General features: G+C 41.7%; 1 protein-coding gene across 1 annotated transcript; it reads right to left on the bottom strand.

Annotated features, from left to right (window-relative positions):
- Positions 1–11,739: 11,739 nt before the first annotated feature.
- On the bottom strand, positions 11,740–15,396 carry TCHHL1 (trichohyalin like 1). The gene is given in 7 exon segments (XM_004389522.1): positions 11,740–12,173; positions 12,176–12,574; positions 12,577–13,230; positions 13,233–13,448; positions 13,533–13,682; positions 13,685–14,414; positions 15,259–15,396. Coding segments are annotated over 7 exon segments (2,721 nt in total).
- Between the last annotated feature and the right edge of the window lie 279 nt (positions 15,397–15,675).

Below are 15,675 nucleotides of genomic sequence, written 5' to 3'. Positions count from 1 at the left end.
TGTAGACAGGTAACACACACACTTGTACCTCCAGCATAGGCCTACCCTCTGAACTCCAGACCCGAATGTCCACCTCCGACTTGGTGTCTGGAGTCCCTGGGTGGTGCAAATGGTTAAGGAGCTCTGCTGCTAACTGAAAGGTTAGAGGTTTGAGTCTACGCAGTAGGTGCCTTGGAAGAAAGTCCTGGCTATCTGTTTCTGAAAAATCAGCTACTGAAAACCCTATGGAGCATAGTTCTACTCTGTCACATATGGGGTCGGAGTTGACTTGATGGCAACTGAGTTGGTACGTAGTGTCTGCTCATGGTTGTCTCACAGACGTTTCAAACTTAACATGTCCCAAACTGCCCCCAAGAACTCCCCACTCCTCACATGCCTGTATGTGATCAGTCCTGCCATCCATCCAGTTGGACAAGCCTTGAATCTCACCTCCTATATCTAAGCCTTACCGAATTTTATTAGGGGTGTGTGTGTGTGTGTGTGTGTGTGTGTGTGTGTGTGTGTGTGTGTGTGCTTTAGGTGAAGGTTTACAGCACAAATTAGTTTCTCATTAAACAATTAATACACATTCTTTTGTGACACACCCTGCAATGTGTCAGCACTCTCCCCTTTTCGACCTCGGGTTCCCCATTTCCATTGGTCCAACTTTCCTGTCCCCTCCTGCCTTCTTGTCCTTGCCCCTGGGCTGGGGTGCCCGTTTAGTCTCGTATACATGGTTGAACTACGTGTGTTATTATTGTTTGTTTTATGGACCTGTCTAATCTTTGGCTGAAGGGTGAACTTTAGGAGTGACTTCAGTACTGAGTTAAAAGGGTATCCGGGGGCCATACTCTCGGGGCTTCTCCAATCTCTGTCAGACCACAAATTCTATTAGTTTTACCTCCTAGATAATTCTTAAATTCACCCACTTCTCTCCATCCCTGTGCCCACTTCCGTTTGCCTAGGTGAGTTCTATCAGCTCATCATGGGCTACTGCAGAAGTGACCAGTGTCTACTCTGACTGCCTCCAATCCATTTCTCTGTATTAAAATCAGAGGGATCTTTTAGAAATGCAAATGTGATCATGTTACTTCCCTGCTTAAAACTGCAATGATTATTAATTACTCTCTAGAGAAAAAGACAACTCCTTAAAGTGGCCTACAAGGCCGTGCATGGGTTGGCCACTACTAATTTCTCCCCAAGCTCCCTCTTGCTCTCTGTGTTCCAGCCATACTGGCCTCCTTTCAGGCCCTCAAATTTGCCATGTTCCTTCCCACCACAGGACCACAGGGACATTCTGTCCCTCCTCTGGAATGCTTCTTTCTCACACTTTTGTGTGGTCAACTCCTTTTCATGCTCAGGCCTCAACTCTAAGGGCACTTTCTCAGTGTCTTAGTCATCCAGTGCTGCTATAACAGAAATACCACAAATGGATGGCATTAACGAAGAGAAATTTATTCTCTCACAATCCAGTAGGCTACAAGTCCAAATTCAGGGCGTCAGCTCCAGGGAAACACTTTCTCCCTGTTGACTCTGGAGGAAGGTCCTTGTTACCAGTTTTCCCTTGGTCTGGGAGCTTCTCTATGCAGGAACCTCAGGTCCAAAGGACGCACTCTGCTCCTGGCACTGCTTTCTTGGTGGTATGAGGTTCCCATGTGTCTCTGCTCGCTTCTCTCTTTTATATCTCAAAAGAGATTGGCTTAAGACACTATCTAATCTTGTAGCCCTCATCAGTATAACTGCCGCTAATCCATCTTATTACATCATAGTGACAGAGTTTACAACACATAAGGAAATCACATCAGATTACAAAATGGTATACAATCATACAATACTGGGAATCATGACCCAGCCAAGTTGACAGATATTTTTGGGGGACACAATACAATCCATGACACTCAGGGAAATGTCTTCCCTCCAGCACTTGTCAGAAACTCTTGTGGAGCCATGTGCTTTTCCTTTGCAGCATTTATCAAAGTTAAGCTTTTACATTAATATGTGTGGTTATTTGGCCAATATCTGTTTCTCCCATTAGAGTGTAGGCTCAATGAGGGCAGGTACCTTTCCAGCTATCGCTCACTCTTATATACTTTAGAACTAGCACAATGCCTGACACTCCAAAGGTGCTGGACAAATCGTTACTGAGTGAACAAATGACTTAAAATTTCTTTCCTGAGTCTGACAAACGATCCTGCAGCTCAACATAATTTCTTAAATAGAACACTAGAAGAGACATTTCATGGGAGAGACTGTACAACAGATATCTCATGAATTTCCTTATTTTTCTGAATTCTTTTTGAATATGTTCATTTAGTCAACAAATATTTTGTGAGCCTACAATAGTGTAAGCCACATAATAAGAACCAGTCTATGTTGAGCTCCTACTGTGTGTCAGACACAGTTTTAAGCACTGCATAGGATTTATTAGGGATTGACAAATTACATGGGCCACATTCGTCCATTGTCTTTTTTGTGAATAAAGTTTTATTGAAACACGGCCACACTCATTCACATATGTATTGTCTATTACTGCTTTGCTACAATGGCAGAGCTGGGTTGCCACAGAGACAGTATGGCCCACCAGGCCTAAGATATTTAGTCTCTGGCCCTTTATGGAAAAAGTTTGCCAAGCTCTGGTGTATAGTATTGAAGTGAATCCTCACAAAAACCTGGGGAAGTAGGTTTCGTTATCACCTCCATTTTTAAGAGGTGAGGAAACAGAAGTCCAGAGAGGTGAAGGAACTTGTCCAAGGACACCCTGTAAGAGAGCAGCAGACTTGGGATTGATTCTAACCTGGCCACAGCCCGGCTCCAGAGCCTGTGCTCTTCACCACTACTCCATTCCGCCTTCATTGCTCATTTCCTCACTTCTTAGATACTTCTCTGCTGACATTTTATGAAAGAAATATGAAATTTTATTCACCGTTTTTGTAAACACCAGTAGGAGTAATGAACCTTGAATAGACGGACAAACCAGTGGAGATGCCTCAAGATAGATACTAAACGCTTCATGGGGCATTGATCCTGTTGTCGTAGGATTCGGTAATCAATCGTGAAAACATGCTACTCCCTCAGAGAGGACTTCTATGACCCCTAAAGTTAAATTAGCTCTTCCTGTTGGTTCATTTTCATAGCACTTATTGCAATTTGTAATTACATACTGTTTTTGTATTAATTTTTTAGATGATTCTCTGCCCTCATCAGATTGTATGCTTCTGTGAGGTCGGAATTGAGTGTTTTGATCACCGTGAGCCTGAGCCGACTTGACAGCAGCTAACAGCAACATATACCTTGTATACACATTTCAGTAAGTGGTCAATTGTTGAATTAATAGATGAATAAAATGCCTCCCATGTATTTAATACTATTCTAGGTCCAATGGTAAATAGTAAACACTTATATATGAGGACTTAGTCATGCGAGGCAATTTGCTGAGCACTTTCATATATATTATTCCATTTTTTCTTTTTAAATAAACTTTCTTGCTGGGCATAACATACACAAATCATAAATGTATAGCTTGACGAACTATCACAGAGTAGACACTCCCACAAAACCACCACATGAATCAGGAAATAGAACATCATCTCTTTCTGGGATTGGTGCCCCAGAAGTTCCCCTCTTGCCCATTCTCTACCCATTCCCTCCTCCCTGGTTATAATCACTAACTTGACTTCTAATATCATAGATTAATTTTGTCTCTTTTTGAACTTTATGTAAATGGAATAATTCAGCATGGGTTCTTTTGTGTCTGACTTGTTCAACATCATGCTTCTGATGTTCTTTCGGTCTCATTGCTGTATAATAATAGCACATGAATTCAGCACAATTTATTGGTCCATTATCAGTTGATGGACATTTGGGTTGTTTTCTTTTTGGGGATGCTACAAACAATGCTGCTATGAACATTCGTGAACATGCCTTTTGGTGTATGTACGCATGCACTTCTTTTGATGATATACCTGGGGTGGAATTACTTGGTTGTAGGGTTTGCATATTTTCAGCTCTAGTTATTGTTCTTGTTGTTGGATGCTGTCCAGTTAGTTCTGACTCACAGCGACCCCATGCGCAATGGAATGAAACACTGCCCAGTCCTGCCCAATTCCCACAATTGTTGCTATGTTTGAGCCCATTGTTGCAGCCACTGTGTCAATCCACCTCATTGAGGGTCTTCCTCTTTTTTGCTGGCCCTGTCCTTTACCAAACATGACGTCCTTCTGCAGGGACTGATCCCTCCCGAGAGCATGTCCAAAGTACGTGAGACAGTCTTTCCATCCTCACTTCCAAGGGGCACACTGGCTGTACTTCTTCCAAGAAAGACTTTGTTCATACTTCTGACAGCCCATGGTACAGTTAATATTCTTCGCCAACACCATAATTCAAAGGCATCAATTCTTCTTCAGTCTTCCTTATCCATTGTCCAGTTTTTGCATGCATATGAGGTGACTGAAAATATCATGGCTTAGGTCAGGAGCACCTTAGTCAGCTCTAGTAGATACTACCATGTGCTTCTCCAAAATGGTTTTATATCAATTTATGTTCCTCCCACTAGTGTGAGAGTTCCAGTTGCTCTATATCTTTGCACATACTTGATATTGTCAGTCTTTTTAATTTTAGACGTTTGGTAGGTATAAGTACTTCTCAATGTCGTTTTAATTTGCATTTACCTGATATCTAGTGAGACTGAGTACCTTTTCATGTATTTATTGACTTTTTCACATCTTGTTTTCTGAAGTGCCAGTTCATGTCTTTTTTTTTAGAAATTAGGTTGTCTTTTATTCATTGTTTTATAGGAATTCTTTGTATATTATGGATACTAGCTCTTTTTTTCTTGTTCACAATAGCTATTATAATGACATTTTACACAGGCAGAAATTGAGGTCCAAAGAGGTCAAGTAACTTGCTCAAGGACATATGGGGTATTGGAGTATAAGAATTATTTCTCTTTCCAGTGGCTTATAATCTATTGTTTGGTGAAATAACACTCAGAGAGTAATTAGTGAGTAACACTAGCCAGCAAGTATTAAAGTACTAATCTGGGTGGTGCAGGCTATGAATGATATAATAGCTGAAGGATCAGCGTGAGCTTTCTGGAGGAGGAGGAATTCTGTCTAGGCTTTCAGGACAGGTATAATTGAGAAAGTAGAGAGGAAACAGAAAAGCATTTTAGGAAGGGTGAACCACAAGAACAGAAGCATGGAGATGGAAGTCATAATGCTACACCTAACAACTTGCCTTTGAATAGCTCTACAGTTTACAGAGCTCCTTCACTTTGTCTTATGCAGGACTGTACTGGATACTTCATGAGAGCAGGGACCAGGACTGTTCCATTCACCAGGACATGACCAGGTCTCACCATAATGCCTGCCACAAGAAGATCCACTTGTATACATTAAGAGATGGGCTTAATAGTTATTTTTAAACGAACTAATGAGTTCGATCCCAACAATGTCCCTGCAAATTCAGGATAGGGTTTTAATGAGCAGAGTGAGGGTTAAAAAACAATTAGTTGACCAACCTGATTCCCTCAGCAACATTTCTACAGAAACTGGTGGTAAATTTTAACTAGAGGGATCGATTATAGAGAGTTTGAACAGTTTAGACTTGACATGGAGGGATCTTGAGCAAAGGGAGGTGAAGAGATGAAAATAGTATTTTGAAAAATTTATGAATGATTGAATGAAGAATAGCCTGGAAGCAGGGGGACCAGCTCAGAGGCTGCTGTAATGATGTAGGTATTCATTTATTTATTCAATAAACATTTACCGAAATCATAGTACACATCTGGGCTCTTTTGTAATGGATAGCAAGATGTGTAAATTGTAAACTTTGCCATCAAGGAGCTTATATATAGTTTGAAAGAAGAATTAAGATAAGTACATTTATTTGTAGCACATTGTTATAACTCAAAGGAGAAAGTTTTAAAAAGGCGTGAATAAAGACTATGTAGCTGAGGGGATGACAAGATCCATTCTGTTTGGGGCATTAGGAAGGATTAAAGTAGTCTATGGAGTTCCTGGGTGGTGCAGATAGTTAATGTGCTCAGCTGCTAACCAAAAGGCTGGAGGTTCAAGTCCACCCAGAGGCACCTCAGAAGAATGGCCTGGTTATCTAATCAGCTATTGAAAACCCTGTGGAGCACAGTTCTACTCTGACATACATGAGGTCATCATGAGTTGGAATCAACTCAGTAGCAACTGGTTTAAAGTACACCTACTTCTCACTTATCGACTATCTCATTATCTGACATTTCACATTTATGACAATAGTAAAAAATCTACTATCCCACTATTTTGCACTTTAATGGAATACGTCTGGCAGTAACAAAAGCTGAGGTGCGAGGTGAGAGTAACACTTGCTGTGATGGTTAAGGTTATGTGTCAACTTGGCTGAGCCATGATTCTGAGTGGCTTGGCAGTTATATAATGATGTAGTTTGGCAGTTATGTAATGATGTAGTCATCCTCCTTTTTATGATCTGATGTGATCATCCTCCATTTTCACATAATGCCGACTTTTGCATAATGACCTGGTCTTTGGAACTTAACCATGTCAATGAGTGAGGAGTGGGTGTAGTCTACAGCAGCACTTCTGCCTGCTTCTGCCTTCATGCTTTTCTGCCTTATTACCTGGAATTATTATCCAGGTTTTATGTTACCCTGTCTTAACTTTGAATTATCCAGGTTTTACTTTGCTTTTTGTTTCTCTTCTCCCATTAAAATATAAGCTCCGAGAAAGAAGAGAGTTTGTCTGTTTTGATAATTACTGTATCCCTAATGCCTTACCTAGTATCTGGCACTTTCATGGATTTTCAATAAAAAATTTAGAATGAATGAATGAAGTGGTATTGGAGTTGAATCCCATAGGATGGTGAGGATTTAGACATTTGGTGAAAGGGGAGGGCGAAACATTATTCTAGGTGGAGGAACATATTCTCATTCTAGAAATGGAAAACAAAAGATGGATGTGGAGAACAGGTTTAAGAAAGAGCTTATGAGATACTATGAAGGATTAGATATGAAGAATAAAAGAGAGAAAAGGCAAATGATGATTCCAGTTTGTGCCTTGGAAGCCTGATAGAATGGATACTAGGAGAATGACAGAAGAAAGGAGGTTTGGAATACAAGCCAGTTTACTGGGGAGTGGTTTACAATGTCAGGGGCCATATCTTGTGAGTATTTGCAGAGACTGGGTTGAAGTACACAATCAGGTCTGAACAAGATAAATTTGAGACTCATCTGTGTATAGATGAGAACAGATGGTTGTAACTGGGACCTAGGATGGGTTCTAAGAGGGAGAAAGTACAGAAAAGGAAGAGCCCTGGGAAAGCGCCCATAACCTTGGGAACTGGACAAGAAGGATCCACAAGAGGGGTGGGGAGGGCCAGGATAATGCAGTGATGTGGAAGCCCAGAGAAGGAGCATTTCACGAGGGGCAGTCTTCTGTGTCAGCTGCCACAGAGGTCCAAGCACATGGAGCTTAGAGGTCTTTAGGCTTGCCAGATGGAGGGCAGTGTCACCCTCAAAGGAAGAATTTCTGTAGGATGGTGGCAAAAAAACATTGCCCAGTGTTGGGGATGGAATGGTGGGCCTAAAGAGGGAGAGAAAAATTGGATGGTTGCTAGATGGAAAGAGAAAGTTTAAAAACTGTTATTACTTTTTTCTGATTTTTTTCAGTTAAGAAAATGAAATGCTCAATATAGAAAGTTTCAAAAATATGGAAATCTAAAAAGAAGGGAAAAAGTCACTTATATCTTCAAGAGAGAAACGTTGCTGATTTTTGGTGTACTTCTTCTCATAATCTTTTCTGCATATATACCCACATATATATTTAAATAATTTTTTTTGTTATTGTTGAAAATATACACAGCAAAACATACACCAATACAACAGTTTCTACATGTACAATTCAGTGACATTGATTACATTCTTCGAGTTGTGCAACCATTCTCACCCTCCATTTCTGAATTGTTCCTCTCCATTGACATAAATTCACTGCTCCCTAAGATTCGTATCTAATCTTTCTGTTGCTGTTGTCAATTTGATCCCATATAAACCCAAACCCGTTGTCCATCGAGTCATTTTCTGACTCATAGTGACCCTATGGGACAGAGTACAACTGCCCCATAGAGTTTCCAAGGAGCAGCTGGTGGATTCACACTGCCCACCTTTTGGTTAGTAGCCGAGCTCTTAACCACTACACCACCAGGGCATATAGATAGATCTTAAAAGAGCATACTGCTCAAGGCAGACATTGTTTACTATGTAAGTTGAATTATGGTTTTAAGAAGACTTCAGGGGATGTTTTTGGTTTAAGGTTTAATCTACTTATGTATATTTTGAGTATAGTTGGTATCATGCTCTAAGCACAGTATGGCACCGTGCTTTTCCACAGGAGTTTTCCATATGATTGCAGATGCTTCCTAAACACACATTTTAGAGACCATATAGTAGCCACCAAAGAGCGTTTTCATAACATACTCCCCTATTATTAGAAATTTGCCTTTCTCTACTTTTTATTATTATAAATAATGGTGTTGTGAACATCTTTGTGAAGAAAGTTTATTTTTTCTATTTTAGATTCTTTCCTGAGATTGGAGTTAAAACTTATTATTTTATTTATCGTACTTTAGATGAAGGTTTACAGAACAAACTAGCTTCTCATTAGACATTTAGTATAGTACTGTTTCATGACATTGGTTAACAACTCCACGATCTGTCAACACTCTCCCTTCTCAGTCTTGGGTTCCCTATTACCAGCTTTCCTGTCCCCTCCTGCCTTCTGGTCCTTGTCCCTGGGCTGGTATGCCCCTTTAATCTCGTTTTGTTTATGGGCCTGTCTAATCTTTGGCTGAAGGGTGAACCTCAGGAGTGACTTCATTACTGAGCTAAAAGGGTGTCTGGGGGCAAAGCTTATTATTACTTATTAAAAATAGCATTTGTTGTTTTTCTAATTGCGAAAGTATCACATTTTCATTGTAGAAAATTTGAAAAAGAGAAGAGAATCTCAAAACAGGAAGTAGACATCACTTACAGAGGACAGGGGTGGTTCAGGGGCAGAATTCTTGCTTTCCATGTGGTAGACCTGGATTCGCTTCCCCGCCAAAGCACTTCATGCCCAGCGACTACTCATACCTCAGTGGAGGCTCTTGTGTTGCTATGATGCTGAGCAGGTTTCAGCGGAGCTTCCAGACCAACACAGACTAAGAAGAAAGGCCTGGCAACGTAGTTCTGAAACCAGCCAATGAAAACTATGGATCACAACGATTCAATCCACAACTGATCATCACGTGGCACAGGACTGGGCAGCGTTTTGTTCTGTTGTGCTTGGGGCCCCGTGAGTGAGGGCTGCCTCAACAGCAGTGACGATGACAAGAGTTGCCTTACCTGGAGGGAACTACTGTTATCCTTTGGTCTCACGCTCTCTGCCTGTTTATCCATCTATTAATCATTAAATCATACATTACCCACCATTTTACAATCATTTAAAACTCAATATCTAATAAATCCTTCATTATTCAATTCAATAATATTCTACCTCATAATTTCTAATGGTTTTTTTAACACCCCGTGGTGTTTAGTAACCATAATTTAGTTAACCATTTCTGTAATAATGGACATTTAGTTTATTTGTTGTTTTTGCTATTTATGCTATGACTGATATCTTTGTAGATGAATCTTTGTACGTATACCTGATTATTTCCTTATATAAGCAGTGTCCGACTTACGATGGGGTTCTGTTCTGATGACTGTGACGTAAGTTGGTTCCGATGTAAGTCGATTAACTTTTTTTTTTTAATTATTGCCTTTTATTATCAGTATCTTTATAAATCCGATCTTAGTTGTCTTTAGGGGTTGGCATGAGAACGATAACATCAGCAAATTTTGCACTGCAACACTTTGTAGTACATATTACTAACAATAATGTTAAAAAAGAGTCGTAGGTGGGTTTGTCGTAACTTGGGTACCTGGTAAGTTGGGTACTATCTGTAATACCATCTGAGACGTATTTTGAATATCTTTGCTGTATATTATGGAATTGCTTTCTAGGAAGGTTGTATTAATTTATACTCCTCTGAGCTGTATTTGAGAGTTCCTGTATCCCACACTGTCAATCTCACTATGCGCTTATTAAACCACTAATTTTATTATTAAAAATACTATTTGAATTTGCATTTCCTTGAATTCCAGTGAGAATCTCACATGTTTATTGCACTGGAAAGATTCTTCCGTGAATTTATCGTTCATGTTCTTGGTCATTTTTATGGTCCTTGATACATATTGCCAAATTGCTTGCCAAAAGGACTGATTAGTTTATGCTCTAGTATGTTTTGTCTGTTTTGTGAATTTTCTCATGTCTCTTGCTTATTTAATAGCATTTTTTTTAGATAGGGATATTCATTCACGAGGAACCCTGGTGGTGCAATGGTTATGCGCTCAGCTGCTAACTGAAAAGTCAGTGATTGGAATCCACCAGCAGTTCCGTGGGAGAAAAGCCCTGATGATCTGCTCTCGTAAAGATTATAGCCTAGCAAACCCTATGGAGGCAGTTCTACTCTGTCCAATAGGGTTGCTATAGGGTCCTATGAGTAGAAATTGACTCGACAACAACAACATTCATTTCTGTTTGAAGATAGAAAGAAAAGAGCAGAAAATGTTGGCGAGAAGGGGAATATATGAGGGTTCTAGGTTCTGGAAAAGGTGACAGTTGAAGTGGAAGGAAATTGAGCCTTGAAGGCTGAGTGCAATGCGAGATGGGATGTTGTGTTGTTTTTGTCTTTAGTGATCACTATTTTATTGCTTTTCTGGATCATTACTAAGCTCAGAGAACATCATCCTTCAATCATCGTCTTTTAAGAAAACAAACATCACTAAGATTGTTTTTGTTTCTGGTCAATGTCCCCAAGGCTGGATGGAGAATGAAGGAAATAAAAAAAAAAAATCAACAGAAGAAATTGATCACCAGGTTATTTTATTATCAGTTTTAATACAGTGCCCTCAGAAAACCACATGAATAAACATCCAGAAGCCTTACTGGATAGAATCGAGCATACTTTAGATTTATATTCTCTCACTCTCATAATTATTCTGATTGCTTATTTGAGCTAGAAGCTATGAAAGGGTTGTGTAATTAGTGAGATTTAATAAAAGTTTGCTGAATGAATGCATCCGTGGCATAGATTTATTAGTACCTGGAAATGAGCAAAAGAGGCATGAATTTAATGAAGTACTAGAAAATCATAATTATTTTAAGTTATGCCTGTATCTGAAGTTATTTTGAGGAATAAATTTTTGGAAAAACTTGGAGTCCTTGTAGGAAGTGTAATGAGGCAGAATAATCTGTATTTATGAATTAATAACATTTTTTATTATAAGGTAATATTGTAGAGTGTCATAACTTCCTAGTGCCACATTTTTAGAAGCCAAAGAGTCAAGTGAAGAGATTGGTGTCTGCTGAAGATATAGAAGGGATTTTTCTGTTTTTAGTGAGATTGTCTCATGAGAAAACCCATTCTGGCGCTCGGAAGTAGAATCATATAGTAAGATTTCTACTGATTGTATTTGTTTGATGTGACATTTCTTTGATGGTAGTTCCCACTGCTGAATATTATTTTCTCTTGTAGAAGTTAAAGAAGGGGATTTAAAGGATTATTAATCTGTATCTGAATGTTATGTGTGAGTGTTGAGGGTAGCTGGGAGGAAAAGATGTCTGAGGCACATTGAGATTATGAATTTCCTTCTTCTGGAATAATGATAATGATTCATTGCTTTGTGGTGCTTGCTTCCCTTTGTGGTACTGGTTCCTCTCTTTGAGGGTGACCCTGCTTGTCTTCCAGGGCCTGGGGAGCTGACGTCTGCTATGGGTCAGCAGGAGCCTCATCAGGTGAGAGTTCCCTGGTGTACTGTCGTAATGCTTGGCTGTGGTAAAAAATGGTAAGACAGTTGGAGATCTCGCTGGTGAGGGATGCCCTTGACTGGTTAGTGCTGAGCTCTGGGCCTGATGCCTGGACTAGCTGAGCTTGGTTTTGAGGCTCCTGGTGGGCTATGTCTATTTGCTGTGGAATCTTCTCCTGCAGATACATATACAGTGGGCTGGGATGGACTGAACCCTTCTCCACAGAACAGGGCTGTTGGTCCCTCTGCATTCTCTCTTCAAGGCCTAGCTGGGGGACTGAAGAATAGCCCCCTCTCTTGTTGGATGTTGCTGGTCATCACCTTCTGCCAGCTCCTGGGGATTTTCTTCCTCCTCCTTCCATGTTGCAGGTTCCTCAGGGTGTGTCTCAGGGGAGGCTGAGGTGTCCTCATCCAGACTTTTTAATGGAGTCTCCTGGGTCTCTGGTCCTCCACCTTCTTCTTCTTTGGTACCTGGGCCTTGGACCTTCAGTTTTTTCCTGCCGTCTCCCTTTGCAGGTTGTTGCATTACAGAAGGTTGGTCATCGTAGTCTGCAACCAGCGCTCCTGGGATCTCGGTCTCCACAGACTTTCCATTATCACCTCCTGCCGTGGACTGCTGTGCCTCTGGGTGTCCATTAAGCTCCACAGCTGGGCCTGGCCCTTTGGTTCCTGAGTCCTGACTCTTGTGTTCTCCTCTGGGGACTGTTCCTGTTCGTCTGTGAGCTGCTCAGCCTTTCCTCTGACTGGCAGCACCGCTGCCTCCTGAGCTCTGTATTTCTCAGCTGATGCTGCCTGCTTCGGGGCATCCAAGTCATTATTGCAGCCTCCTTGCGTAGACTCTCCCTGTGGGTCTACCTGACTCTGGGGATCCCCTTGTACAGGCAGGTCACCTGTCTCTAAGCTGCTGTCACCTTCCTCTGGAGCAAGGCTGTTGGGAGTTTTAGAGGACCCTTCATCATTCTGTGTGGTTGGTGGCGCAGGGTCTTCCCCCTGGTAGCTGTCATCCTCCTTGACTGGCTTGTCTTCAGTCTTAGTGATCCTCCTCTTTTTCCCTCCAGACTGGCTTTCAAGTGGTGCTGACTCCTGTGTTCTTTCCCTTGCTCCTGCTGTCCCTTCTGCCACAGGGGCGTTTTTGCTGCCCACAAGTACTTCTGCTGTGCCTTTCTCAGTGTATTGTATGTCTTCTCCTGGGGCTGCTGCTCCTTCAGTTTCAGGATGACTCTGATCTGTTCCTTCTGAGCCTAGATCTTGTGTCTCAGACCCTTTTGCAGCATCCCTTTCTTTTGATGGTCCCTGGAGTTTCTGATACTTCCCATCCTGCGTTTGGACTTCCAAGGCTGGTGTCTGAGTTTTTCTCTTTCCTTCCACTCTGTTGTTCCATGGGTCTCAGGGCCTCTCCCCAGTTTCCTTCCAGTCCTAACATCACGTGTTTCTGAAATACGTCTGCTATCACCTTGGACTGGTATGTCTGTTGTTTCTCGTTCTTTTTCTTGTGCTGGTGGTTCTTGGGTCTCAGATGTTCTACCATCATCACCAGGCCCAGCTGAATTCTTTGTCTCTAGGGGTGTCCTATCAGTATCACCCCTTCTAGTTCTTGGACCTCAGATACTCTACCATCCAGATTCGTTTGATTTCTCTGATTCATATGGTTTCCTGTGGGCATCTTTTCCGGGTTCTTAAGTCTCAGGTGTTCTACCGTCATCCTCAGGATCAGTTAATTTCTGCGTCTGAGATGGTTTACCTTCAGCAGCTTGTTCTGGCAGGTCAGCATGCTCTGAACTGGACTCGTTTTCTGCTTGCAGGGATGGCCTTGTATTTTAGAATGTTCTTGAACACTCTTTTCTGTTGCAACTTTATGATCTTCATATGGCCTCTGTACTGTTTCTTCTGCTGGAGAACTTTGGGTTCCCAAGTTCCCTCCTTGTTGTCCCAACTGGGCTCTTGTTTTGGTGCCTTTTTGTTCCCAGGCTGGTTTTTCTGCCTCCCTGGGAATCTCCTTATCCTGTCCCTCCCCCTTTGTGGGACTGCTGGTCTCTTCTGATGTTGTCATTGCCTTGTTTGGCTCAAGTTGGGCCCCATTGTCTCCTGCTGCTTGTACATCCTGGGCCACTTCCTGGATCTGTTCATCTCCTTCCAGGTGTTGGTTCTCAGAGTCATTGTGCTCTGATGCTTCTCTTGGCAGGTTATGAGTCTTGAAGTCTTCCTGTGGGTCCACCCTATTGTGTTCAACCCGTTTCTTTTCTTCAGGGTTGAGCTGAGATGATTGTGCCATTCCTGAAGGAAGCACCACTTTATCTTGAGTAGGTGGAGTTTCCTCTGTTAGCTGAACGTTTCTGATGGTTGCCTGAGGATCCACATCATCTGGGTTTTTCCTCTCTGGTTTAGATACCTGTCTTGGCTCTGAATTTAATGATTGTATGTCAAGATAACAGTGGTTCAACAAGTTACAGGTTGCAAGGACAAATTCATCAAAACTGATGGTGCCGTCACTGCCAATATCCAGAAGGTTCACGTTTTTCTCCATAGCATGAATGACATGTGGCTGCATGAAAACATAGTGAGAAATCAGAGTATTCGTGTGTGGTAAAGTCTCTTGAGTGTCTGCATATCTCCCAAGAATCCTTTCCTTGACCTCATTCCTTATTGATTGGTGAAATTTCCTATAATGGTAAGAGTTTATTGGCTCTAATGCTGTTTTTCCTAAGATAGTGTATTGAGTTGAATAGTTTACCCCAAAACTTTCATATCCACCTGGAACCTCAGAATATGACCTTACTTGGAAATAGGGTTTTGGGAGATGTAACTATTTAAGTTGAGGTCAAACTGGATTTGGGTGGATGCTAGATCTAGAAATTGGAGTGGTACAGCTACAAGCCAAGGAATGCCAAAGATTGCTGTCAACTGCCAGAAGGGGCAAGGAAGGATTCGTCCCTAGAGCCTTCAGGAAGAGCATGGCCCCGCTGACGCCTTCATTTCAAACTTCTAGCCTCCAGAACTGTGAAAGAATGTATTTCTGTTGTTTTCAGCCACCCAGTTTGTGGTAATTTGTTACTGCAACCCTAGGAGACTACTACAGAGAGCTTTGCCCACGAAGGAGCGTTTATACCACTTGTGAGTTGTGTTTAGATGCATAATGGCTCATGACTCCTCTAAGAAGTCTACTCTGCTGGAGTCCCAGTGAGGAAGACCTCATTTTCTCTCTTAGATTGACTAAGAAACTGTGCAGAGTGAGAAACTGAGACTGAAAAAAGGTGTTCGAAAGTCAGCAAGTGCTGAGAGCTGGTAACCAAGTATGAGATGGGTAGAGCTCACTTTTGCCCATTGTACTTGAATTCTGGAGAAAGGGCAAGTGGGGAAGGGTTTCTGCAGCTCCACGAGCACCTCACCTGAAGGATGTCCCCAAACTCGCCCTGGAGGAGTTGTTTCAGCTCTCTGCAGGTCAGTGTCACCCCGTTGCCATCCTCCCTGGCATACTTGTGGAATGTCTCGATTACACAGAGGACACTTCTCAGGAGCCGAGGCATCTTTAGAAACTCAAGATCCTTCTTTCTGTCCCTTTCCCAGCTCCACTCCCATCACCTGCTCTATTTAGTATCTTAAAATATTGTATCAGAACTCCAGATTCACTCTTGCATCAGACGTTGCAGGAAGAGCAGATCTAGCACACGTATGTATTAGAAAAGACACTTCACCTTGTGAAAAAACAGTGAAGCTCATGTGTTCAGAGAAATCTTTATTACAAAGGACGGTGACAAAAGAACTCAAGAATAAGAACTGAAATGCACACATGAAGCCAACAGATG

This window comes from Trichechus manatus, unplaced genomic scaffold, assembly GCF_000243295.1.
Source record: "Trichechus manatus latirostris isolate Lorelei unplaced genomic scaffold, TriManLat1.0 scaffold00250, whole genome shotgun sequence".
In the NCBI taxonomy this organism is placed as follows: Eukaryota; Metazoa; Chordata; class Mammalia; order Sirenia; family Trichechidae; genus Trichechus; species Trichechus manatus.
This window is presented reverse-complemented; position numbering and strand designations above follow the sequence as displayed.